The sequence below is a fragment of the Corvus hawaiiensis genome, chromosome 1, assembly GCF_020740725.1.
Source record: "Corvus hawaiiensis isolate bCorHaw1 chromosome 1, bCorHaw1.pri.cur, whole genome shotgun sequence".
Classification (NCBI taxonomy): Eukaryota; Metazoa; Chordata; class Aves; order Passeriformes; family Corvidae; genus Corvus; species Corvus hawaiiensis.
Genome location: NC_063213.1, coordinates 99018644 through 99045454, shown reverse-complemented (window position 1 = coordinate 99045454; position 26811 = coordinate 99018644). Strand labels below are relative to the sequence as shown.

The window sequence follows — 26811 nt, the reverse complement described above, 5'->3', positions numbered from 1 at the left end:
AGCAACCCTTGAATGACCCTTGAATGACCCTTGAGTGACCTTTGCTCCCTTGAGGAACTCTTGAATGACCATTGAGCGACCCTTGAGTGACCCTTGACTAATCCCTTGAGGAACCCTTGAATGACCCTTGGGTGACCCTTGAGTGACCCTTGAGTGACCCTTGACTAATCCCTTGAGGAACCCTTGAATGACCCTTGAGTGACCCTTTAATGACCCTTGAGTGACCCCCGGGTGCCCCCGCAGGCCCATGTGAAGATCCTGGCCTCACTGGTGATACAGTTCCAGCATCCCTTGAGTGACCCTTGAGTGACCATTGAGGAACCCTTAAATGACCCTTGAGCAACCCTTGAGTGACCCTTAAATGACCCTTGAGTGACCCCCAGGTGCCCCCACAGGCCCGTGTGAAGATCCTGGCCTCGCTGGTGACGCAGTTCGAGTATCCCTTGAGTGACCCTTGAGTGACCCTTGAGGAACCCTTGAGTAACCCTTGAGTGACCTTTGACTGCTCCCTTGGGTAACCCTTGAATGACCATTGAGTGACCCCCGAGTGACCCTTGACTAATCCCTTGAGTGACCCTTGAGTGACCCTTGAATGACCATTGAGTGACCCTTGACTAAACCCTTGAGGAACCCTTGAGTGACCCTTGAGTGACCCTTAAATGACCATTGAGTGACCCCCAAGTGCCCCCGCAGGCCCATGTGAAGATCCTGGCCTCACTGGTGATGCAGTTCCAGTATCCCTTGAGTGACCCTTGAGTGACCCTTGAGTGACCCTTGACTAATCCCTTGGGTGACGCTTGAATGACCCTTGAGTGACCCTTAAATGACCCCCGAGTGACCCCCGGGTGCCCCCGCAGGCCCGTGTGAAGATCCTGGCCTTGCTGGTGACGCAGTTCCAGTATCCCTTGAGTGACCCTTGAGTGACCCATGAGTGACCCTTGACTAATCCCTTGAGGAACCCTTGAGTGACCCTTGAGTGACCCTTGACTAATCCCTTGAGGAACCCTTGAATGACCCTTGAATGACCCTTGGGTGACCCTTGAGTGACCCTTGAATGACCCTTAAGTGACCCTTAAATGACCCCCGAGTGACCCCTGGGTGCCCCCACAGGCCCGTGTGAAGATCCTGGTCTCACTGGTGACACAGTTCCAGTATCCCTTGAGTGACCCTTGAGTGACCCTTGAGGAACCCTTAAATGACCCTTGAGCAACCCTTGAATGACCCTTGAATGACCCTTGAGTGACCCCCAGGTGCCCCCCGCAGGCCCGTGTGAAGATCCTGGCCTCACTGGTGATGCAGTTCCAGTATCCCTTGAGTGACCCTTGAGTGACCATTGAGTGACCCTTGACTAATCCCTTGGGTGACCCTTGAATGACCCTTGAGTGACCCTTAAATGACCCCCGAGTGACCCCCGGGTGCCCCCGCAGGCCCGTGTGAAGATCCTGGCCTTGCTGGTGACGCAGTTCCAGTAGCCCTTGAGTGACCCTTGAGTGACCCATGAGTGACCCTTGACTAATCCCTTGAGGAACCCTTGAGTGACCCTTGAGTGACCCTTGACTAATCCCTTGAGGAACCCTTGAATGACCCTTGAATGACCCTTGGGTGACCCTTGAGTGACCCTTGAATGACCCTTAAGTGACCCTTAAATGACCCCCGAGTGACCCCTGGGTGCCCCCACAGGCCCGTGTGAAGATCCTGGTCTCACTGGTGACACAGTTCCAGTATCCCTTGAGTGACCCTTGAGTGACCCTTGAGGAACCCTTAAATGACCCTTGAGCAACCCTTGAATGACCCTTGAATGACCCTTGAGTGACCCCCAGGTGCCCCCGCAGGCCCGTGTGAAGATCCTGGCCTCACTGGTGATGCAGTTCCAGTATCCCTTGAGTGACCCTTGAGTGACCATTGAGTGACCCTTGACTAATCCCTTGAGGAACCCTTGAGTGACCCTTGAGTGACCCTTAAATGACCCTTGAGTGACCCCCAGGTGCCCCCGCAGGCCCGTGTGAAGATCCTGGCCTCGCTGGTGATGCAGTTCCAGTATCCCTTGAGTGACCCTTGAGTGACCCTTGACTAATCCCTTGGGTGACCCTTGAATGACCCTTGAATGACCATTGAGTGACCCCCGAGTGACCCCCAGGTGCCCCCGCAGGCCCGTGTGAAGATCCTGGCCTCGCTGGTGACGCAGTTCGAGGTGCCCCTCAAGAGCGAGGTGCTCTCCTTCATCCTGGACGACGTCCGGGGCCGCCTGGACCTGGCCTTCGCGTGGCTCTTCCAGGAGTACAACGCCCACCTGGCCCGCGGCGGCGCCGGTGGCCTCGAGCGCTACGACGAGTGCCTCATCGGGCTACTGGCCGGGCTGCAGGAGAAACCCGACCAGAAGGACGGGTCCGGGGCCACCGGGGCCACCAGGGACGGGATGGGGACGCTGGGGTGGGGGTGGGGGCACCAGGGGTGGGTTGGTGCCACCAGGGTTGGGTTGGTGCCACTGGGGATGGGATGGGGCCACCAGAGTTGGGTTGGGGCCACCAGGGTTGGGTTAGGGTCACCAGGGTTGGGTTAGGGCCACTGGGGATGGGGCCACCAGGGTTGGGTTGGTGCTGTTGGGGATGGGATGGGGCCACCAGGGTTGGGTTGGTGCTGTTGGGGATGGGATGGGGCCACCAGGGTTGGGTTCGTGGCACCAGGGTTGGGTTGGTGGCACCAGGGATGGGATGGGGCCACCAGGGTTGGGTTGGTGGCACCAGGGTTGGGATGGGGCCACCAGGGTTGGGATGGGGACACCAGGGATGGGATGGGGCCACCAGGGTTGGGTTGGTGGCACCAGGGATGGGTTGGGGCCACCAGGGTTGGGTTGGGGCCACCAGGGGTGGGATGGGGCCACCAGGGTTGGGTTGGTGCCACTGGGGATGGGATGGGGCCACCAGGGTTGGGTTGGGGCCACCAGGGATGGGATGGGGCCACCAGGGTTGGGATGGGGCCACCAGGGTTGGGTTGGTGGCACCAGGGATGGGATGGGGCCACCAGGGTTGGGTTGGGGCCACCAGGGTTGGGTTAGGGCCACTGGGGATGGGGCCACCAGGGTTGGGTTGGTGCTGTTGGGGATGGGATGGGGCCACCAGGGTTGGGTTGGGGCCACCAGGGTTGGGTTGGTGGCACCAGGGATGGGATGGGGCCACCAGGGTTGGGTTGGGGCCACTGGGGGTGGGACGGGGCCACCAGGGTTGGGTTGGTGCTGCTGGGGACAGGACAGGGCCACCAGGGGTGGAATGGGGCCACCAGGGGTGGGATGGGGCCACCAGGGTCGGGTCAGTGCCACCAGAGTTGGGTCAGTACCACCAGGGTTGGGTCAGTACCACCAGGGTTGGGTCAGTGTCACCAGGGTTGGGTCAGTACCACCAGGACGTTGTCCCTGGCCGTGGGACAGAGCCATTAGACCCATTCCGGTGCCACCAGTGCCACCCCAGCACCTCTGGCACCAGTCTGGTCGCTCTGGGCACACAGCAGAGCCCACGGTAGCCCCCTGGGCCACCCCAGAGCGGCGCGGTGACGTCGGCCGTGTCCCTTTCCCGGCAGAATTTTCACCAAAGTGGTGCTGGAGGCGCCGCTCATCACCGAGAGCGCGCTCGAGGTCATCCGCAAGTACTGCGAGGATGAGGTGGGCACCGGGCACGGGCAGGCGGCACCACCAGGGCACGTGGCTACCAGCCTGGGCTCGGTCATTGCCACCCGGGTTTGGTGTCCCACAGAGGTGGCACCGTTCCGTGGGTCGCTGCCAGCTCGGGTTTGGTCATTATCAGCCCTGTTTTGGTCGTTAAGCGCCAGGGTTTGGTCATTAATCACCGGGTTTTGGTCATTAATCACTGGTTTTGGTTATTATCAGCCGGGTTTAGTCATTATCAGCTGGTTTTGGTCATTAATTGCTGGGTTTTGGTCATTAATCACCGGTTTTGGTCATTAAACGCTGGGTTTTGGTCATTATCAGCCCGGTTTTGGTCATTAATCGCCGGGTTTTGGTCATTAATTGCCCCTTTTTAGTCATTATCAGCCCGGTTTTGGTCATTAATCGCCTGGTTTTGGTCATTAATCACCGGGTTTTGGTCATTAATCACCGTTTTTGGTTATTATCAGCCGGATTTGGTCATTATCAGCCCAGTTTTGGTCATTAAACGTCGGGTTTTAGTCATTATCAGCCCGGTTTTGGTCATTAATTGCTGGTTTTTGGTCATTATCAGCCCGGTTTTGGTCATTATCAGCCCGGTTTTGGTCATTAATCACCTGGTTTTGGTCATTAATCACCGGTTTTGGTCATTAATCACTGGGTTTTGGTCATTATCAGCCCGGTTTTGGTCATTAAATGCCGGGTTTTGGTCATTAATTGCCAGGTTTTGGTCATTAATCGCTGGTTTTTGGTCATTATCAGCCCGGTTTTAGTCATTATCAGCCCGTTTTTGGTCACTATCAGCCAGGTTTTGGTCATTAATCGCGGGGTTTTGGTCATTAGTCACCCATTTTTGGTCATTAATCACCCATTTCTGGTCAGAACTCACTCATTTTTGGTCATTAACCACCCAATTTTGGTCATTAACCACCCATTTTTTGTCATTAACCACCCGTTTCTGCTCATTACTCACCCGTTTCTGGTCATTAATCACCCGTTTCTCCTCATTAACCCCCCATTTCTCATTAACCCCCCACTTCTCCTCATTAACCCCCCATTTCTCCTCATTAACCCCCATTTCTCCTCATTAACCCCTCATTTCTCCTCATTAACCCCCCATTTCTCATTAACCCCCCCATTTCTCCTCATTAACCCCCCATTTCTCCTCATTAACCCCCACTTCTCCTCATTAACCCCTATTTCTCCTGATTAACCCCCGTTTCTCCTCATTAACCCCCCATTTCTCCTCATTAACCCCCATTTCTCCTCATTAACCCCTATTTCTCCTGATTAACCCCCATTTCTCCTCATTAACCCCTATTTCTCTTCATTAACCCCCCACTTCTCCTCATTAACCCCCCACTTCTCTTCATTAACCCCCCACTTCTCCTCATTAACCCCTATTTCTCTTCATTAAACCCGCATTTCTCCTCATTAACCCCTATTTCTCCTGATTAACCCCCCATTTCTCCTCATTAACCCCCCATTTCTCCTCATTAACCCCCATTTCTCCTCATTAACCCCTCATTTCTCCTCATTAACCCCCCATTTCTCATTAACCCCCCATTTCTCCTCATTAACCCCCATTTCTCCTCATTAACCCCCCATTTCTCCTCATTAACCCCCATTTCTCCTCATTAACCCCTATTTCTCTTCATTAAACCCGCATTTCTCCTCATTAACCCCTCATTTCTCCTCATTAACCCCCATTTCTCCTCATTAACCCCCCACTTCTCCTCATTAACCCCCATTTCTCCTCATTAACCCCCCATTTCTCTCCACTCACCACCTCCCCACCCACCCCCTCCCAGAGCCGCACCTACCTGGGCATGTCCACCCTGCGCGACCTGATCTTCAAGCGGGCCGTCGCGGCAGTTCCAGTACCTGCACGTGCTGCTGGACCTGAGCTCCCACGAGAAGGACAAGGTCAGCGACGGTGCCCGGTGGCTGGCGGCGGCGCCGGGGCGGTGCCGGGGAGGTGACGGCGCTGTCCCCGCCGCAGGTGAGGCAGCAGGCGCTGCTGTTCATCAAGCGCATGTACGAGAAGGAGCAGCTCCGCGAGTACGTGGAGAAGTTCGCCCTCAACTACCTGCAGCTGCTGGTGCACCCCAACCCGCCCTCGGTGCTCTTCGGCGCCGACAAGGACACGGGTGAGTCCTGCTGGGGGCCGGGAGGGGGTTGGGGACAGCAGGGGTGGGGTGGGGGCAGCAGGGGTGGGGTGGGGGACACCAGAGATGGGGTGGGGATACCAGGGGTGGGATGGGGATACCAGGGATGGGATGGGGACACCGGGGGTGGGATGGGGACACCGGGGATGGGATGGGGATACCAGAGGTGGGATGGGGACACCAGGGGTGGGGTGGGGACACCAGAGGTGGGATGGGGACACCGGGGGTGGGATGGGGACACCAGAGGTGGGATGGGGACACCAGGGTTGGGTTGGTGGCACCAGGATTGGGTCGGTGCCACCAGGGGTGAGACGGGGCCACCAGGGTTGGGTTGGTGGCACCGGGGATGGGATGGGGCCACCAGGGTTGGGATGGGGACACGGGGGTTGGGTTGGTGGCACCAGGGGTAGGACGGGGCCACCAGGGTTGGGTTGGTGGCACCAGGGATGGGATGGGGCCACCAGGGTTGGGTTGATGGCACCAGGGGTGGGACGGGGCCACCAGGGATGGGACGGGGCCACCAGGGGTGGTATGGGGCCACCAGGGTTGGGTTGGTGGCACTGGGGATGGGATGGAGCCATTGGGGTTGGGTTGGGGCCACCAGGGTTGGGTTGGGGCCACCAGGGGTAGGACGGGGCCACCAGGATTGGGTTGGTGGCACCGGGGATGGGATGGGGCCACCAGGGTTGGGATGGGGACACGGGGGTTGGGTTGGTGGCACCAGGGGTAGGACGGGGCCACCAGGATTGGGTTGGTGGCACCGGGGATGGGATGGGGCCACCAGGGTTGGGATGGGGCCACCAGGGTTGGGTTGGGGCCACCAGGATGGGGTTGGTGCCACCAGGGATGGGATGGGGCCACCAGGGTTGGGTCGGTGCCACCAGGATTGGGTTGGTGCCACTGGGGATGGGTTGGTGGCACCAGGGATGGGTTGGTGTCATTATCAGCCCATTTTTGGTCATTACCAGCCCGTTTTTAGTCACTTCCAGCCCATTTTTGGTCATTAATCACCTGGTTTTGGTCGTTAATTGCCGGTTTTTGGTCATTAATCGCCCATTTTTGGTCATTAACTGCCGATTTCTGGTCATTATCAGCCCGTTCTTGACCATCAATCGCCCATTTTTGGTCATTAATTGCCCGTTTTCGCTCACTTCCAGCCCGTTTTTGCTCGTTCTCACCCCATTTTTGCTCGTTCTCACCCCGTTTTTGCTCATTGTCACTCCGTTTTTGCTCATTGTCACTCCGTTTTTGCTCGTTATCACCCCATTTTTGTCCCTGCCGTGTCCCCAGAGGTGGCACCATTCAATGGGTCACTGCCAGCCCATTTTTGGTCATTAATCGCCCGGTTTTGCTCACTTCCAGCCCGTTCTTGCTCATTTTCACCCCGTTTTTGCTCATTCTCACCTCATTTTTGCTCATTTTCACCCCGTTTCTGCTCGTTGTCACCCCGTTTTTGCTTGTTCTCACCCCATTTTTGCTCGTTCTCACCCCGTTTTTGCTCGTTCTCACCCCGTTTTTGCTCATTGGCACCCCATTTTTGCTTGTTCTCACCCCATTTTTGCTCGTTCTCACCCCGTTTTTGCTCATTGTCACCCCGTTTCTGCTCGTTCTCACCCCGTTTTTGCTCGTTCTCACCCCGTTTCTGTCCCTGCCGTGTCCCCAGAGGTGGCAGCGCCCTGGACCGAGGAGACCATCAAGCAGTGCCTGTACCTGTACCTGGCCCTGCTGCCCCACAACCACAAACTCATCCACGAGCTCGCCTCCGTCTACACCGAGGCCATCGCCGACATCAAGCGCACGGTGCTGCGCGTCATCGAGCAGCCGGTGAGGGGACACTGGGGACACTGGGGACACTGGGGACATCTGGGGACATTGGTGGCACCATGGGAAATCACACCCCTTTCCTGCCCAGTTATCAATTAATGGGGTCAGTTAATTGGGACAGTTGAGTGTCACCATTGTGGGGTCATCGAGCAGCCGGTGAGGGGACACTGGGCACATCTGGGGACACTGGGGACATCTGGGGACATCGGTGTCACCATGGGAAATCAAACCCCTTTCCTGCCCAGTTATCAATTAATGGGGTCGGTTAATTAACGGGATCAGTTAATTGGGACAGTTGAGTGTCACCATTGTGGGGTCATTGAGCAGCCGGTGAGGGGACACTGGGGACATCTGGGGACACTGGGGACACTGGGGACATCGGTGGCACCATGGGAAATCAAACCCCTTTGCTGCCCAGTTATCAATTAATGGGGTCGGTTAATTAATGGGGTTGGTTAATTAATGGGGCAGTTGAGTGTCACCATTGTGGGGTCATCGAGCAGCCGGTGAGGGGACACTGGGGACATCTGGGGACACTGGGGACATCTGGGGACATCGGTGTCACCATGGGAAATCAAACCCCTTTGCTGCCCAGTTATCAATTAGTGGGGTCGGTTAATTAATGGGGCAGTTGAGTGTCACCATTGTGGGGTCGTCAAGCGGCCAGTGAGGGGACATTGGGGACACCTGGGCACATCTGGGCACATCTGGGCACACGAGCTAAACCTCACAATGCCAACATTCATTAACCCCCAAAACCCACCGAATAATCCCCAATTCTCACATTCCCCCCCTCTCCGAGTGCCCTCCACCCAACCCCACCCCTCCCGAGAGCCAAGCGAGGCCTCGTTTGGGTTCAAAACCCCCCAGATCTCGGTTCAACTCTGGAATTTGGGCAATCACGTCCCGGTTTCGCGGCAGATCCGCGGGATGGGCATGAACTCGCCGGAGCTGCTGCTGCTGGTGGAGAACTGCCCCAAGGGCGCCGAGACCTTGGTGACGCGCTGCCTGCACAGCCTGACCGACAAAGGTGGGCGTGGGGGGACGTCCGGCGGCGGTGGCTGGAGGCGCCGGGTGACCCGCGGTGACCGCGGCGTCCCCATCACCCCGGCAGTGCCACCCTCGCCGGAGCTGGTGAAGAGGGTGCGGGAGCTCTACCACAAGCGGCTGCCGGACGTGCGGTTCCTCATCCCCGTCCTCAACGGGCTGGAGAAGGTCAGGGCGGGTGTTTGTCCCCCCCTGGTGTCACCCCTGGTGTCACCCCTGGTGTCACCCTGGTGTCAGCGGGGCTGAGCGGGGGCTGGTTTTGGTGCAGAAAGAGGTGATTCAGGCGCTGCCCAAACTGCAGAAAGAGGTGATTCAGGCGCTGCCCAAACTCATCAAGCTCAACCCCATCGTGGTCAAGGAGGTGTTCAACCGCCTGCTGGGGACGCAGCACGGTGAGGGGACGGCGAGGGGGCAGCTTGGGGACAGCGAGGGGACAGTGAGGGGTGGGACGCGGGACAGGCCTGCTGGGGACGCAGCACGGTGAGGGGACGGCGAGGGGACAGTCTGGGAACATGGGACAGTTTGGGGACATGGGACAGTCTGGGGACATGGGAGAGCTTGGGGACAGCTTGGGGACATGGGACGGCCTGGGGACAGCGAGGGGACAGTGAGGGGTGGGACACGGGACAGGCCTGCTGGGGATGCAGCACGGTGAGGGGACAGCCTGGGGACAGCTTGGGGACAGCTGGGGACATGGGACAGCCTGGGGACAGTGAGGGGACAGCTTGGGGACAGTCTGGGGACATGGGACAGTCTGGGGACATAGGACAGCTTGGGGACAGCCTGGGGACAGGGAGGGGACAGCCTGGGGACAGCCTGGGGACAGCTGGGGACAGCGAGGGGACAGCCTGGGGACAGCCTGGGGACATGGGACAGCCTGGGGACAGGGAGGGGACAGGGAGGGGACAGCCTGGGGACAGCTGGGGACAGCGAGGGGACAGCCTGGGGACAGCCTGGGGACATGGGACAGCCTGGGGACAGCTGGGGACAGGGAGGGGACAGCCTGGGGACAGCCTGGGGACATGGGACAGCCTGGGGACAGGGAGGAGACAGCCTGGGGACAGCCTGGGGACATGGGACAGCCTGGGGACAGCCTGGGGACAGCTGGGGACAGCGAGGGGACAGCCTGGGGACAGCCTGGGGACATGGGGACAGCCTGGGGACAGGGAGGGGACAGCCTGGGGACAGCCTGGGGACAGCTGGGGACAGGGAGGGGACAGCCTGGGGACAGCCTGGGGACATGGGACAGCCTGGGGACAGGGAGGGGACAGCCTGGGGACAGCCTGGGGACAGCGAGGGGACAGCCTGGGGACAGCCTGGGGACAGCAGCAGTGGTCACCATGGGACCTTGCAGAGGTGGGACACGGGGCGTCCCTGGGTTGGGGACACCATGTGACATCCCAGGAGGGGCTGCGGGATGCCAGGGCCAGCCCAGGGCCACCTCAGGGCCAGCCCAGGGCCACCTCAGGGCCAGCCCAGGGTGACGCAGCCGCCGTGCCCTGTCCCCACGCCGGTGTCCCCGCAGGTGACGGCGCCTCGGCCGTGTCCCCCCTGAACCCCGGGGAGCTCCTGATCGCCCTGCACAACATCGACTCGGCCAAGTGCGACATGAAATCCATCATCAAAGGTGGGGACACCCCAGGGACACCCCGGGGGGTGACAGGGACACGCGGGGTGACAGGGACATGGGGGGGAGGACACGGGACCCCTGTCCATCGACTCGGCCAAGTGCGACATGAAATCCATCATCAAAGGTGGGGACGCCCCGGGAGGTGACAGGGACACCCCAGGGACACCCCAGGGACACCCCGGGGGGTGACAGGGACATCGGGGGGTGACAGGGACACCCCAGGGACACCCCGGGGGTGACAGGGACATCGATGGGTGACAGGGACACCCCAGGGGGTGGCAGGGACACCCCAGGGACACCACAGGGGTGACAGGGACATCGATGGGTGACAGGGACACCCCAGGGGGTGACAGGGACATTGGGGGGGTGACAGGGACACCCTGGGGGGTGACAGGGACACCCCAGGGGGTGACAGGGACGCCCCAGGGACACCCCGGGGGTGACAGGGACATCGATGGGTGACAGGGACACCCCAGGGGGTGACAGGGACACCCCAGCGACACCACAGGGGTGACAGGGACATCGATGGGTGACAGGGACACCCCAGGGGGTGGCAGGGACACCCCAGGGGGTGACAGGGACACCCCAGGGACACCCCGGGGGGTGACAGGGACATCGATGGGTGACAGGGACACCCCAGGGGGTGGCAGGGACACCCCAGGGACACCCCAGGGGGTGACAGGGACACCCCAGGGACACCCCAGGGACACCCCAGGGGGTGGCAGGGACACCCCAGGGACACCCCGGGGGGTGACAGGGACATTGGGGGGGTGACAGGGACACCCCAGGGGGTGGCAGGGACACCCCAGGGACACCCCAGGGACACCCCAGGGGGTGACAGGGACACCCCAGGGACACGCCAGGGACACCCCGGGGGTGACAGGGACATCGATGGGTGACAGGGACACCCCAGGGGGTGGCAGGGACACCCCAGGGACACCCCAGGGGGTGACAGGGACACCCCAGGGACACCCCAGGGGTGACAGGGACATCGATGGGTGACAGGGACACCCCAGGGGGTGACAAGGACACCCCAAGGACACGCCAGGGACACCCCGGGGGTGACAGGGACATCGATGGGTGACAGGGACACCCCAGGGGGTGACAGGGACACCCCAGGGACACCCCGGGGGGTGACAAGGACACGGGGTGGGGGGACATGGGACACAGGGCCCCCAAAGGAATAGAGGGACCCAAGGGCGGGGGGGGGGGGTCCCACTCTGGTCCATGGGATGGTGCCAGCGTTGTCTCCCAGTCCCTCCCAGTGCCTCCCAGTCCCTCCCAGTCCCTCCCAGCGCCGCTGTCCCCGCAGCCACCAACCTGTGCTTCGCGGAGCGCAACGTGTACACGTCGGAGGTGCTGGCGGTGGTGATGCAGCAGCTGATGGAGCAGAGCCCGCTGCCGATGCTGCTGATGCGCACGGTCATCCAGGCGCTGACCATGTACCCCCGCCTGGGCGGCTTCGTCATGAACATCCTGTCCCGCCTCATCATGAAGCAGGTCCCGGAATTTTCCCCACCCACCCACACCAAAAAAAAAAACCAAGAAAAACCCGCCCCGGAACGCGCTGTGAGATGCCCAAAAAAATTCTGCCGGAAATCGAAGGAAGTATTCCACCAAAAAAATCCCGTAAAAACCCGCCCGAGAATTTCCCCAAAAATTCCCCGGGATATTCTCTCAAAATCCCCCCAAAAATTCTCCCGAAAATCAAAAAAATAATTCCACCAAAATCACCCAAAAATCCCCCAAAATCCCCAAGATAGTCTCTCCAAATCCCCCCAAAAATTCTCCCAATATAAAAAAAAAATTTCACCAAAATCCCCCCAAAATTACCTGAAAATGCTCCAAAAATTCTCCCAAAAATGAAAAAAACTTCCACCAAAATAACCCCCCAACATCCCCCCAAAATTCCCCCAAAATCCCCAAGATATTGTCTCAAAATCCCCCCAAAAAATTCTCCCAAAAATCAAAAAAAAAATTCCACCAAAATGCCCTCAAAATCCCCCCAAAAATCCCCAAGATATTCTCTCAAAATCCCCCAGAAATTCTCCCAAAAATCCCCAAAATGCCCCCCAAATCACCCGAAAAGCCCCCAAGAATTCCCCCAAAATCCCCAAGATATTCTCTCAAAATCCCCCCAAAATTCTCCCAAAAATACCAAAAAAAAAAATCCACCAAAATCACCCAAAAATCCCCCAAAATCCCCCAAAAATTCCCCCAAAATCTCCAAGATATTCTCTCAAATCCCCCAAAAAATTCTGCCAAAAATTAAAAAAAAAATTCCACCAAAATGCCCTCAGAATTACCCAAAAATCCCCTAAAAATTCTCCCAAAATGAAAAAAAATTTCCACCAAAATAACCCCCAAAAATTCCCCCAAAATCCCCAAGATACTCTCTCAAAATCCCCCCAAAAATTCTGCCAAAAATTCAAAAAAAAATTCCACCAAAATGCCCCCAAAATTACTTGAAAATCCCCCCAAAATTCTCCCAAAAAAAAAAAAAAAATTCCACCAAAATCACCAGAAAATCCCCCAAAAATTGCCCCAAAATCCCCCCAAAATTTGGGATACGGGACCCCTGGGTGACCCCGCTGACCCCTGGATGTCCCCACTGACCCCGCTGACCCCCAGGTGTCCCCACTGACCCCGGGATGTCTCCACTGACCCCCAGGTGACCCCACTGACCCCCAGGTGACCCCACTGACCCCTGGATGTCCCCGCTGACCCCGCTGACCCCCAGGTGTCCCCACTGACCCCACTGACCCCGCTGACCCCCAGGTGTCCCCACTGACCCCGGGATGTCTCCACTGACCCCCAGGTGACCCCACTGACCCCCAGGTGACCCCACTGACCCCCAGGTGTCCCCACTGACCCCGGGATGTCTCCACTGACCCCCAGGTGACCCCACTGACCCCCAGGTGTCCCCACTGACCCCTGGATGTCCCCGCTGACCCCGCTGACCCCCAGGTGTCCCCACTGACCCCACTGACCCCACTGACCCCCAGGTGTCCCCACTGACCCCTGGATGTCCCCGCTGACCCCCAGCTGACCCCGCTGACCCCTGGATGTCCCCGCTGACCCCCAGGTGTCCCCACTGACCCCACTGACCCCCAGGTGTCCCCACTGACCCCGGGATGTCCCCGCTGACCCCCAGCTGACCCCAGTGTCCCCCCATCCCCACTGACCCCTGGATGTCCCTGCTGACCCCCAGCTGACCCCGCTGACCCCAAATGTCCCCACTGACCCCACTGACCCCCAGGTGTCCCTGCTGACCCCTGGATGTCCCTGCTGACCCCCAGCTGACCCCGCTGACCCCCAAATGTCCCCACTGACCCCCAGGTGTCCCCACTGACCCCACTGACCCCGGGATGTCCCCGCTGACCCCCAGCTGACCCCAGTGTCCCCCCCATCCCCACTGACCCCAGGATGTCCCCGCTGACCCCAGGATGTCCCCGCTGACCCCCAGGTGTCCCCACTGACCCCACTGACCCCCAGCTGACCCCGCTGACTCCCAGGTGTCCCCCCATCCCCACTGACCCCGGGATGTCCCTGCTGACCCCCAGGTGTCCCCACTGACCCCACTGACCCCCAGCTGACCCCACTGACCCCCAGATGTCCCCACTGACCCCGGGATGTCCCCACTGACCCCCCACTGACCCCCAGGTGTCCCCGCTGTCCCCACTGACCCCTGGATGTCCCCACTGACCCCCCACTGACCCCACTGACCCCCAGGTGTCCCCACTGACCCCACTGACCCCTGGATGTCCCTGCTGACCCCCCACTGACCCCACTGACCCCCAGGTGTCCCTGCTGACCCCTGGATGTCCCTGCTGACCCCCAGCTGACCCCGCTGACCCCCAAATGTCCCCACTGACCCCCAGGTGACCCCACTGACCCCCAGGTGACCCCACTGACCCCGGGATGTCCCCGCTGACCCCCAGGTGTTCCCACTGACCCCCAGCTGACTCCGCTGACTCCCAGGTGTCCCCCCATCCCCACTGACCCCGGGATGTCCCCGCTGACCCCAGGATGTCCCCGCTGACCCCACTGACCCCGGGATGTCCCCACTGACCCCAGGATGTCCCCACTGACCCCACTGACCCCGGGATGTCCCCGCTGACCCCCAGGTGTCCCCACTGACCCCTGGCTGTCCCCCCAGGTGTGGAAGTACCCCAAGGTGTGGGAAGGGTTCATCAAGTGCTGCCAGCGCACGAAGCCCCAGTCCTTCCAGGTGGTCCTGCAGCTGCCCCCGCCCCAGCTCGCCGCCGTCTTCGAGAAGTGTCCGGAGCTCCGCGAGCCCCTCCTGAGCCACGTCCGAGCCCTCACCCCACACCAGGTGACCCCCACCTCGCCCCACCACCACCCTGGGGACAAAGGGACACGTCCTGGGGACAGGGGACATGTCCTGGGACACACTCTGGGACAGGGGACACATCTTGGGACACACCCCTGGGGACAGGGGACGACCCTGGGACACCCCTCTGGGGACAGGGGACACATCCTGGGACACCCCTGGGGACAGGGGACACATCCTGGGGACAGGGGACACATCTTGGGACACACCCTGGGACAGGGGACAGCCCTGGGACACCCCTGGGGACAGGGGACACATCCTGGGACACACCCTGGGACAGGGGACACATCCTGGGACACCCCTCTGGGGACAGGGGACACATCCTGGGACACCCCTGGGGACAGGGGACACAGCCTGGGGACAGGGGACACATCTTGGGACACCCCTGGGGACAGGGGACACATCCTGGGACACACCCTGGGACAGCCCTGGGGACAGGGGACAGCCCTGGGGACAGGGGACAGCCCTGGGACACAGACTGGGGACAGGGGACACATCCTGGGACACACCCCTGGGGACAGGGGACAGCCCTGGGACACCCCTGGGGACAGGGGACACAGCCTGGGGACACCCCTGGGGATGGGGGACACATCCTGGGACACACCCTGGGACAGGGGACAGCCCTGGGACACCCCTCTGGGGACAGGGGACACCCCCAGGGCAGAGGACACATCCTGGGGACACAGCCTGGGGACAGGGGACACCCCTGGGACACCCCTGGGGACAGGGGACACCCCTGGGGACAGGGGACCCGCCCAGGGAGGTGACACCCCCTGCCCCGGTCACAGCAAGCGCACATCCCGCTGTCCACCATGGCCATCCTGGAGGCCACCACGCGCCACGAGCCCGCGGGGACACCTGGAGAGGTGGGGACACCTGGGGAGGTGGGGACAGGGTGGGGACACCTGGGGAGGTGGGGACAGGGGAGGGACAGGGGGACACCTGGAGAGGTGGGGACAGGGGGGCTGGGGGGCTCAGAGTGACCCCAGACCCTTTTGGGGACACCTGGGGGGGTGGTGGCTTTAGGGGTGGGGGGCTCAGAGTGACCCCAGACCCTTTTGGGGACACCTGGAGAGATGGGGACAGGGGGACAGGGTGACCCCAGACCCTTTTGGGGACACCTGGAGGGGTGGTGGCTTTGGGATTGGGGGGCTCAGAGTGACCCCAGACCCTTTTGGGGACACCTGGAGAGATGGGGACAGGGGGACAGGGTGACCCCAGACCCTTTTGGGGACACCTGGAGGGGTGGTGGCTTTGGGATTGAGGGGCTCAGAGTGACCCCAGACCCTTTTGAGGACACCCGGAGAGGTGGGGACAGGGTGACCCCAGACCCTTTTGGGGACACCCAGAGAGGTGGGGACGGGGGGTGGGTGGGGGGTCTCAGGGTGACCCCATGGGGTGAATTTGGGGTCCCCCCCACCCCCTTACCCCCCCCCCCCCCATGTCCCCCCTCCCCAGGAGAAGCCCCCCAAACGTCCGAGCGAGGAGGACCCCAAACCCAAGGGGGCCCCCCCAGCCCCGGGGGGGGGTCCCAGCTCAGGCTCCTCCCCCTCCGAGCCCCCCCCCGCGGACCTGGGGGGAGGGGGCGACCTGGAGCCCCCCTCCATCTTCATCAGCGTCCCCGAGGATGAGGAGAGCTCGGGGGGGGACGTGTCCCCCCCCGCCCCCGCCACCCTCGACCCCCCCACGGCCCCCCCAAAGGTAACCCCACCCCCCCCACACCCCCTCTGCACCCCATTTTGGGGAGGGGGAGGCACCTCTAACCCCTCCCCCCCCCCCCTTCCTTCTCCCCTCAGGACCCCCCCGCGGGCCCGGAGCCCCCCCCGGCCGTGCCCCCCACCACCGAGGGCCCCCCCAGCAGCCCCCCCTCATCGGAGCCGCCCCCCCCCGGCACCCAGAGCCCCGAGGTGCCCCCGGGGGGGGTCCCTGAGGTCCCCCCCGGCCCCACCGAGGGCTGAGGGGAGTGGGGGGAGCCCCCCGAGACCCCCCCCCCCCCGAGCGCGGGGGGGGGGGGGCTCAATAAAAGCCTGGGAGGAGCTTGGGGGGTCCTGTGTGGGTTTTTGGGGGCGGGGAGGGGGCGTGGCCTGCGTGGGAGGGGGCGTGGTTTGTGTCCCTGGGGGTGGAGCCAAAGTGGGGTGGGGGGGGTCTCATTTTGGGGTGGGGTCTCGGTGTTTTGGGAGGGGTTTCGGGGTGTGGCCCCACGTTTCACGTTTTGGGGCCTGGTTTCATCCATCTGGGGGCGTGGTCTCAGTGTTTGGGGGCGTGGTTTTGCCTCTGGGGGCGTGGTCTCGCGTTTTAGGGCGTGGTTTAATTCACCGGGGGGGGTGGTCTGTGTTGGGGGCGTGGCCTCATCCACCGGGGGCGTGGTCTCTGTTCAGGGGCGTGGCCTCATCCACAGGGGGCGTGGTCTCCGTATTCGGGGGCGTGGCCTCATCCATTGAGGGCGTGGTTTCAGTGTTTTGGGGCGTGGCTTCATTCACATGGGGGCGTGGCCTGTGTTCGGGGGCGCGGTCTCAACCTCCGGGGGGCGTGGTCTCTGTGTTCGGGGGTGCGGTCTCAACCTCCGGGGGGCGTGGTCTCTGTGTTCGGGGGCGTGGCCTCATCCACCGAGGGCGTGGCCTCATCCACCGAGGGCGTGGTTTCAATGTTTTGGGGCGTGGCTTCATTCACATGGGGGCGTGGCCTGTGTTCGGGGGCGCAGTCTCAACCTCCGGGGGCGTGGCCTCATCCACCGAGGGCGTGGTTTCAATGTTTTGGGGCGTGGCTTCATCACATGGGGGCGTGGTCTCTGTGTCCGGGGGCGTGGTCTCAGTGTTCAGTGGCGTGGCCTCATCCGCCGAGGGCGTGGCCTCTTCCACCGGGGGCGTGGTCTCAGTGTTCAGGGGCGTGTCTTCATCCCCCGGGGGGCGTGGTCTCAGTGTTTTGGGGCGTGGCTTCACCCCTTCGGGGCGTGGTCTCTGCTCGGGGGCGTGGTCTCAACCTCCAGGGGGGCGTGGTTCCAGCCACTTGGGGGCGTGGCCTCAACCTCCAGGGGGGCGTGGTTACAGCCACTTGGGGGCGTGGTGTTCGGGGGCGTGGTCTCAGCCTCCGGGGGGCGTGGTCTCTGTGTTCAGGGGCGTGGCTTCATCCACCCGGGGGCGTGGTCTCTGTGTTCAGGGGCGTGGCCTCATCCACCCGCGGGCGTGGTTTCAGTGTTGGGGGCGTGGCTTCACCCCTCGGGGCGTGGCCTCTGCGTTAGGGGGCGTGGTTTAGCCGCTCGTGGGCGTGTCCCCGCCCTCCCTCCGCGCTGATTGGCCCGTTCCGCCCCCTCGTGGGCGTGGCCTGCCCTCGCGGTGGGCGTGGCCCCGGTGACTCAGCTCCGCCATGGCGGCGGCCGCTCCCGCCCGGGCCTGACGCGGCTTCCGGCGGCGATGGCGGCGGCGGCGGCGGCCCCGGGCCCGGGCCCGGCCGAGGCTCCCGCGGCCGCTCCGGAGCTCAAGAGCCGCTTCCGCACCCGCGAGGGCTCCTACCGCCTGCTGGGCCCCGCCACCGCTGCCGCCGCCGCCGCCTCCGCCGCCTCCTCCGCCGGGCCCGCCCCGGCCGGGCCCGCCCCGCCGGGCCCCGGGGCGCTGCCGCCGGTTCGGCTCTCGATGGTGCGGCTGGCGCGGAGCCGGAGCCCCCCCGGAGGCGCCGCCGAACGCAGCCGCGTCTGCTGCAACCTCGGCCGGGAGCTGCATTTCTACGGAGGGGCCGGAGCCGGGGGACGCGGCAGCCGCAGGGTAACGGGGAGAGAACGGGGGAGCGGCGGGGGAGAGGGGGGATAACGGGGGGAATGGGGGGGAAGGTGGCACCAGGGATGGTGGCAGTGACACCAGGGGTGGGCACAGTGACCGCAGGAGTGGTGACAGTGACCCCAGACCTGCCAATGGTGACAGTGACCCCAGGGGTGGGCACAGTGACCGCAGGGGTGGGCACAGTGACCGCAGGGGTGGGCACAGTGACCCCAGGACCTGTGACAGTGACCCCAGACCTGCCAGGAGCCCCCTGCTAATGGTGACAGTGACCCCACGTGGGCACAGTGACCCCAGGACCTGTGACAGTGACCCCAGGGGTGGGCACAGTGACCCCAGGACCTGTGACAGTGACCCCAGGGATGGCCACAGTGACCCCTGCTATTGGTGACAGTGACCCCAGGGATGGGCACAGTGACCGCAGGACCTGTGACAGTGACCGCAGGACCTGTGACAGTGACCCCAGGGGTGGGCACAGTGACCGCAGGGGTGGGCACAGTGACCCCAGGACCTGTGACAGTGACCCCAGGGGTGGGCACAGTGACCGCAGGGGTGGGCACAGTGACCCCAGGACCTGTGACAGTGACTCCCGGGATGGGCACAGTGACCCCAGGGATGGGCACAGTGACCCCTGCTATTGGTGACAGTGACCCCAGTGATGGGCACAGTGACTGCAGGGGTGGTGACAGTGACCACAGGACCTGTGACAGTGACCCCAGGGGTGGTGACAGTGACCCCAGGGGTGGGCACAGTGACCCCAGGGGTGGGCACAGTGACCGCAGGACCTGTGACAGTGACCACAGGACCTGTGACAGTGACCCCAGGGGTGGTGACAGTGACCCCAGGGGTGGGCACAGTGACCCCAGGGATGGGCACAGTGACCCCAGGGATGGGCACAGTGACCCCTGCTATTGGTGACAGTGACCCCAGTGATGGGCACAGTGACTGCAGGGGTGGTGACAGTGACCCCAGGGGTGGGCACAGTGACCCCAGGACCTGTGACAGTGACCCCAAGACCTGTGACAGTGACCCCAGGGTCACTCCCAGCGACCCCAGCCCCCCCCAGGACCCTCCGGCCAGCCCCAGGGGTGCCGCAGGGTGGGCGCCGCGTCCCCGGGGAGCTCTGGGGGTGGCACCCCCGGCAGTGCCGGTGCCGGTGCCGGTGGTGGCACCACCGTGGGTGTCCCCGCAGGCCCTGGACCTGCAGCGGCCCATCGACAAGCGCGTCTACAAGGGCACGCAGCCCACGTGCCACGACTTCAACCAGTTCACGGCGGGCGCCGAGACGCTGGCGCTGCTCGTGGGCTTCTCGGCCGGCCAGGTGCAGTACCTGGACCTGGCCAAGAAGGACAGCGCCGGCCGGCTCTTCAACGAGGAGGTGAGGGGACACCGGCGCCACCGGGACCTCCCCAGGGGCCACCACGGGGACACCGGGGCCACCGGGACCTCCTCAGGGGCCACCACGGGGACACCGGGGCCACCGGGGCCTTCCCAGGGGCCACCACGGGGACATGGGGGACACCGGGACCTCCTCAGGGGCCACCACAGGGACACCAGGGCCACCGGGACCTTCCCAGGGGCCACCACGGGGACACCGGGGACACTGGGACCTTCCCAGGGGCCACCATGGGGACACCGGGGCCACCAGGACCTCCCCAGGTGCCACCACGGGGACACTGGGGCCACCAGGAACAGTTTGGGAGCCACATGGGGCCACCAGGGCCACCATGGGGCCACTGGGGCCACCGGGGCCACCGGGAACACTTTGGGAGCCACATGGGACCACCAGGGCCACCATGGGGCCACCATGGGGACACTGGGGCCACCGGGAGTGCCTTGGGAGCCACGTGGGACCACCAGGGCCACCATGGGGCCACTGGGGCCACTGGGAACGCCTCAGGAGCCACATGGGACCACCAGGGCCACCACGGGGAGACCACGGGGACACTGGGACTACTGGGACTACTGGGAATGCTTCAGGAGCCACATGGGACCACCAGGGCCACCATGGGGTCACCACGGGGCCACCGGGACCTCCCCAGGGGCCACCACGGGGCCACTGGGGCCACCGGGAACGGTTTGGGAGCCACGTGGGACCACCAGGGCCACCATGGGGTCACCACAGGGACACTGGGGCCACTGGGAATGCCTTGAGAGCCACATGGGACAACCAGGGCCACCACAGGGCCACTGGGGCCACTGGGAATGCCTCGGGATCCACGTGGGACCACCAGGGCCACCATGGGGTCTCCGGAAGACCTCAGAAGCCACGTGGGGCCACCAGGGCTACCACAGGGACATCAGGAACACCTCAGGAGCCACATGGGGCCACCAGGGCCACCACAGGGACACTGGGGCTACCATGGGGTCACCGGAAGACCTCAGAAGCCACGTAGGGCCACCACAGGGCCACCGGGGCCACCAGGGGGCACCGGGAATGTGTCAGGAGCCACATGGGACCACCAGGGCCACCACAGGGACATCAGGAACACCTCAGGAGCCACATGGGACCACCAGGGCCACCACAGGGACATCAGGAACACCTCAGGAGCCACATGGGACCACCAGGGCCACCACAGGGACATCAGGAACACCTCAGGAGCCACGTGGGGCCACCAGGGCCACCACAGGGCCACCGGGGCCACCGGGGGGCACCGGGAATGTGTCAGAAGCCACATGGGACCACCAGGGCCACCACAGGGACACTGGGGCCACCATGGGGTCACCAGAAGACCTCAGAAGCCACGTGGGGCCACCAGGGCCACCACAGGGACACTGGGGCCACCAGGGGGGCACCGGGAATGTGTCAGGAGCCACATGGGACCACCAGGGCCACCACAGGGACACCGGGGTCACCGGGGGGGCACCAGGAATGTGTCAGGAGCCACATGGGACCACCAGGGCTACCATGGGGACACCAGGACCACTGGGGCCACTGGGAATGCCTGGGGAGCCACATGGGACCACCAGGGCCACCACGAGGTCACCACGGGGACACTGGGGCCACCGGGAAGGGTCTGGGAGCCACACGGGACCACCAGGGCCAGCACGGGGTCACCGAGAAGGCCTCAGGAGCCACATGGGACCACCAGGGCTACCATGGGGACACTGGGGCTACCGGGAAGGTCTTGAGAGCCACGTGGGACCACCCGGGCCACCATGGGGACACTGGGGCCACTGGGAACGCCTCAGGAGCCACATGGGACCACCAGGGCCACCATGGGGACACTGGGGCCACTGGGAACGCCTCAGGAGCCACATGGGACCACCAGGGCCACCACAGGGACACCGGGGCCACCGGGGGGGCCACCGGGAATGTGTCAGGAGCCACATGGGACCACCAGGGCTACCACGGGACCACCGGGAAAGCCCTCGGGATCCCCATGGGGCCACCAACACCTCCCTGCGGCCACCCCCTCATCCCCTGGGGTGCCACCTTTTTTAACCCTTTGTGTCCCACCCCTCCCAGCGCCTGATCGACAAATCCAAGGTCACCTTGGTCAAGTGGCTACCGGACACGGAGCGCCTGTTCCTGGCGTCGCACGCCAGCGGCCACCTGTACCTGTACGACTCGGAGCAGCCGTGCGGGGCCACCAGCCCGCAGTACACGCTGCTGACGCAGGGCGAGGGCTTCAGGGTGTTCTCCTGCAAGAGCAAGACGCCGCGGAACCCCCTCCTCAAGTGGGCCGTGGGCTCGGGGCCGCTGAACGAGTTCGCCTTCTCGCCCGACGGGCGCTCGCTGGCCTGCGTTAGCCAGGACGGCGTGCTCAGGGTCTTCCACTTCTCGTCCATGCTGCTGCAGGGGATGATGAGGAGCTACTTCGGGGGGCTGCTCTGCGTCTGCTGGAGCCCCGACGGCCGCTACGTGGTCACCGGTGGCGAGGACGACCTGGTCACCGTGTGGTCGTTCGCCGAGGGCCGCGTGGTAGCCCGCGGCCACGGCCATAAGTCGTGGGTCAACGCTGTGGCTTTTGACCCTTTCACCACCACGCCGCCGCCGCCTGACCACGCTGGGGATGACCACGGCGATGCCCCCGAGGATGCCCCGGCCCCTCCGAGCGTCACCTACCGCTTCGGCTCGGCCGGCCAGGACACGCAGTTCTGCCTGTGGGACCTCACCGAGGACGTGCTGGACCCTCGGCCACCTCCTCCTCCTCCTCCTCCTCCTCCTCGCCGAGTGACCACTGAGCCCGCTTCCATGCCGGGCTTGCCACGCTCCTTATCCCGCTCCAACAGCCTCCCGCAGCCCGGCGGGGGTCCCCAGATGTCCCCCCGCGTCCCCCCGGCGCTGAGCGCGGGGCGATTCGCCACGCTCACCCTGCGGGACCCCCCCGAGAAGGAGCACAAACGTTACCACAGCTTGGGCAACATCAGCCGCGGCGGGGGTGGCTCGGAGAAGCCCCCCGGGGGTGGCCCGGGAGGGTCGAGGGGGTCTCTGGACATGGGCAAGGTGTTGGGGACGGCGCTGTGCCCGCGGCTGCACGAGGTGCCGCTGCTCGAGCCGCTGGTGTGCAAGAAAATCGCCCAGGAGAGGCTGACGGTGCTGCTGTTCCTGGAGGATTGTATCGTGACAGGCTGCCAGGAGGGGCTCATCTGCACCTGGGCGCGGCCCGGGGTCTCCGTGAGTCCGGGGAGGGGATTTGGGATCATTTTGGGGTGATTTGGGGTGATTTTGGGGTGATTTGGGGTGGTTTAGGGGGTCTGGGATAGGATTTGTGGGTCCCAGGAGGAGCAGGATTGTATCGTGACAGGCTGCCAGGAGGGGCTCATCTGCACCTGGGCGCGGCCCGGGGTCTCCGTGAGTCCGGGGAGGGGATTTGGGATCATTTTGGGGTGGTTTGGGGTGATTTTGGGGTGGTTTGGGGTGGTTTAGGGGGTCTGGGATAGGATTTGTGGGTCCCAGGAGGAGCAGGATTGTATCGTGACAGGCTGCCAGGAGGGGCTCATCTGCACCTGGGCGCGGCCCGGGGTCTCCGTGAGTCCGGGGAGGGGACTCGGGATCATTTTGGGGTGGTTTGGGGTGATTTTGGGGTGGTTTAGGGGGTCTGGGAGGAGCTCATCTGGAGCAGGATTGTATCGTGACAGGCTGCCAGGAGGGGCTCATCTGCACCTGGGCGCGGCCCGGGGTCTCCGTGAGTCCGGGGAGGGGATTTGGGATCATTTTGGGGTGATTTGGGGTGATTTTGGGGTGATTTGGGGTGGTTTAGGGGGTCTGGGATAGGATTTGTGGGTCCCAGGAGGAGCAGGATTGTATCGTGACAGGCTGCCAGGAGGGCTCATCTGCACCTGGGCGCGGCCCGGGGTCTCCGTGAGTCCGGGGAGGGGACTCGGGATCATTTTGGGTGGTTTGGGGTGATTTTGGGGTGATTTGGGGTGGTTTAGGGGGTCTGGGATAGGATTTGTGGGTCCCAGGAGGAGCAGGATTGTATCGTGACAGGCTGCCAGGAGGGGCTCATCTGCACCTGGGCGCGGCCCGGGGTCTCCGTGAGTCCGGGGAGGGGATTTGGGATCATTTTGGGGTGGTTTGGGGTGATTTTGGGGTGATTTGGGGTGGTTTAGGGGGTCTGGGATAGGATTTGTGGGTCCCAGGAGGAGCAGGATTGTATCGTGACAGGCTGCCAGGAGGGGCTCATCTGCACCTGGGCGCGGCCCGGGGTCTCCGTGAGTCCAGGGAGGGATTTGGGATCATTTTGGGGTGGTTTGGGGTGATTTTGGGGTGATTTGGGGTGGTTTAGGGGGTCTGGGATAGGATTTGTGGGTCCCAGGAGGAGCAGGATTGTATCGTGACAGGCTGCCAGGAGGGGCTCATCTGCACCTGGGCGCGGCCCGGGGTCTCCGTGAGTCCGGGGAGGGGATTTGGGGTGATTTTGGGGTGATTTGGGGTGGTTTAAGGGGAATTTGGGGTGGTTATAGGGGATTTGTGCGTCCCAGGAACTCCAGGTTTGTATCATGACAGTCTGTCGGGACAGGCTCGTCAGTTCCCGGGCATGACCCGAAGGTCCCAGTGAGTCTGGGGGCGTCTGGGAGGGGATTTGGGGTGGTTTGGAGGGGATTTTGGGTAGTTTTGGGGGTCCCAGCAGCACCAGGACCATGTCGCGACAGTCTGTCGGGACAGGCTCGTCTGTTCCCGGGCATGACCCGAAGGTCCCAGTGAGTCTGGGGGCGTCTGGGAGGAGATTTGGGTTGGTTTAGAGGGGATTTGGGGGCGTTTTGGGGGTCCCAGCAGCACCAGGACCGTGTCGCGACAGTCTGTCGGGACAGGCTCGTCTGTTCCCGGGCATGACCCGAAGGTCCCAGTGAGTCTGGGGGCGTCTGGGAGGCGATTTGGGTTGGTTTCGAGGGGATTTGGGGTGGTTTAGAGGCGATTTGGGGTGGTTTTGGGGGGTCCCAGCAGCACCAGGACCATGTCGCGACACTCTGTCGCTCGTCTGTCACCGAGCTCCCCCTGAGTCCGGGAGGACATTTGGGGTGTCTGGAGTGCGATTTGGGGGGTCCCCTGAGGGGGACAACTCGCGGATTTTGGGGGGGTGGGGTGGGGGGATCCCCGGAGTGTCACCTCGGTGACGTCACCAAGGTGGGGCCGTGTGTCCCCTCCCCCCCCCCCCCCCGGTGACCGCTGTCCCCTTCCCCCTCCCCCTCCGCAGGGCCTGTCCTCGCAGAACGGCGGCTCCCCGAGTGGCACCGTGGTGTAGCTGTCACCTGTGTCACCTCCCGTGCCACCCGTGCCACCCACCAGGACGCGTGTCACCCGCCGGGGTCACCCCTCCGCCCCCGTGTCACCCGCACGTCCCCGCGGTGTCACCCCCGTACTACTGAGCCTCCCCCTCCCCTCCCCCCTCCCCGGCGCTGTCGCCGCGGTGTCACCGCTGTCCCCTGACCCCGGGGTGGCACCGCTGTCCCCTGACCCCAGGGTGGCACCGCTGTCCCCTGACCCCGGGGTGGCACCGCCGTGGCCGGGGACCACCCCACCCCCACCCCACCCCCGTGCCTTGGTCACTTTATTGTCCCCGCGGGGCCACCGCTGTCCCCGGCCCTTATTTATACTGAAGAGACTCTTTTGGCACCCGGGTGGCACCGAAGTGTCCGGGGGGAGGGGACAGCGCGGGGACAGCGCGGGGACGCGGTGGGTGGCACTTGGGGACAGAGCGGGGATGGACTGGGCACACGCTGGGGTGGCACTTGGGGACAGAGCGGGGATGGACTGGGCACACACTGGGTGGCACTTGGGGACAGAGCGGGGACAGAGCAGGGATGGACTGGGCACACGCTGGGTGGCACTTGGGGACAGAATGGGGACAGAACGGGGATGGACTGGGCACACACTGGGTGGCACTTGGGGACAGAACGGGGACACGCCGGGTGGCACTTGGGGACAGAGCGGGGATGGACTGGGCACACACTGGGTGGCACTTGGGGACAGAATGGGGACAGAGCGGGGATGGACTGGGCACACACTGGGTGGCACTTGGGGACAGAGCGGGGACAGAGCGGGGATGGACTGGGCACATGCTGGGTGGCACTTGGGACAGAATGGGGACAGAGCGGGGATGGACTGGGCACACACTGGGTGGCACTTGGGGACAGAACGGGGATGGACTGGGCACACACCGGGTGGCACTTGGGGACAGAACGAGGACACGCCGGGTGGCACTTGGGGACAGAACGGGGCCAGAGCGGGGATGGACTGGGCACACACCGGGTGGCACTTGGGGACAGAGCGGGGACAGAGTGGGGATGGCACACTCTGGGTGGCACTTGGGGACAGAGCGGGGACACGCCGCGGTGGCACAGAGGGGACACGGGGACAGCTTGGGGACACGGGGGGTGGCACTTGGGGACAGTTTCGTGACACGGGAGACAGTCCAGGGACACAGGGCACAACCTGGCGACACCGGGATGGCACAGGGACAGCTTGGGGACACGGGGGTGGCACTGGCGACAGTTTTGGGGCACAATTGGTGGCACTTGGGGACAGTTTGGGACCGCGGGGGTGGCACAGGGGGACACGGGGACAGCTTGGGGACACGGGGCTGGCACGGGCGACAGTTGGAGGACACGGGGGTGGCACAGAGGGACAATTTGGGGACACGGGGGGTGGCAGAAACACAACTTTATTCTCGCCCCCCCCCCCCCGGGAGGCGTCACAAACGGGGGGGGGGGCGTCAATTTGGGGAGGGGGCGACCCCTGGGTGGCGGGAAATGAAGGGGGCGACCCCCGGAGGGGTCAATTTGGGGAGGGGGCGACCCCTGGGTGGCGGGAAATGAAGGGGGGGCGACTCCCGGGGGGGTCAATTTGGGGAGGGGGCGACCCCGGGAGGTCCAATTTTGGGGGGGGGGCGGGGGGGCATAAATAAGGGGAG

The 26811-nt window shown here is 63.7% G+C and overlaps 2 protein-coding genes across 3 annotated transcripts in view; both read left to right on the top strand.

Moving 5' to 3' along the window:
• Positions 1-16639, top strand: part of SYMPK (symplekin scaffold protein) — a 32446-nt gene extending 15807 nt beyond the window's left edge. Inside the window, 15 exon segments of the mRNA XM_048322180.1 lie at positions 2142-2385; positions 3574-3655; positions 5470-5520; positions 5522-5584; positions 5661-5808; positions 7490-7650; positions 8572-8680; positions 8765-8865; positions 8999-9089; positions 10223-10324; positions 11640-11827; positions 14487-14663; positions 15470-15547; positions 16140-16382; positions 16478-16639. Coding sequence (XP_048178137.1) covers positions 2142-2385; positions 3574-3655; positions 5470-5520; positions 5522-5584; positions 5661-5808; positions 7490-7650; positions 8572-8680; positions 8765-8865; positions 8999-9089; positions 10223-10324; positions 11640-11827; positions 14487-14663; positions 15470-15547; positions 16140-16382; positions 16478-16639 — 2000 coding nt within the window.
• Positions 16640-18076: 1437 nt separating this feature from the next.
• On the top strand, positions 18077-25516 carry DMWD (DM1 locus, WD repeat containing). Of its 2 annotated transcripts, none has more exons than XM_048321083.1 (4): positions 18077-18439; positions 19644-19829; positions 21921-23072; positions 25096-25516. In XM_048321083.1, exons 1-4 carry the CDS (start codon positions 18092-18094, stop codon positions 25141-25143), a joined length of 1734 nt encoding a protein of 577 aa, XP_048177040.1. In that variant the 5' UTR covers positions 18077-18091; the 3' UTR covers positions 25144-25516. The 2 variants fall into 2 exon arrangements, with proteins under 2 accessions (XP_048177040.1, XP_048177030.1); XM_048321073.1 differs by lacking the exon at positions 25096-25516 and adding an exon at positions 23203-23270.
• The last annotated feature ends 1295 nt before the right edge of the window (positions 25517-26811 follow it).

Excerpts from the sequence above, each read along its gene's own strand:
- DMWD (XM_048321073.1), top strand. The coding sequence starts at position 18,092 with ATGGCGGCGGCGGCGGCGGCCCCGGGCCCGGGCCCGGCCGAGGCTCCC. Across the intron at positions 18,440-19,643 it reads GGGGACGCGGCAGCCGCAGG|GCCCTGGACCTGCAGCGGCC; the intron begins GTAACGGGGAGA and ends GTGTCCCCGCAG. Across the intron at positions 19,830-21,920 it reads GCCGGCTCTTCAACGAGGAG|CGCCTGATCGACAAATCCAA; the intron begins GTGAGGGGACAC and ends CACCCCTCCCAG.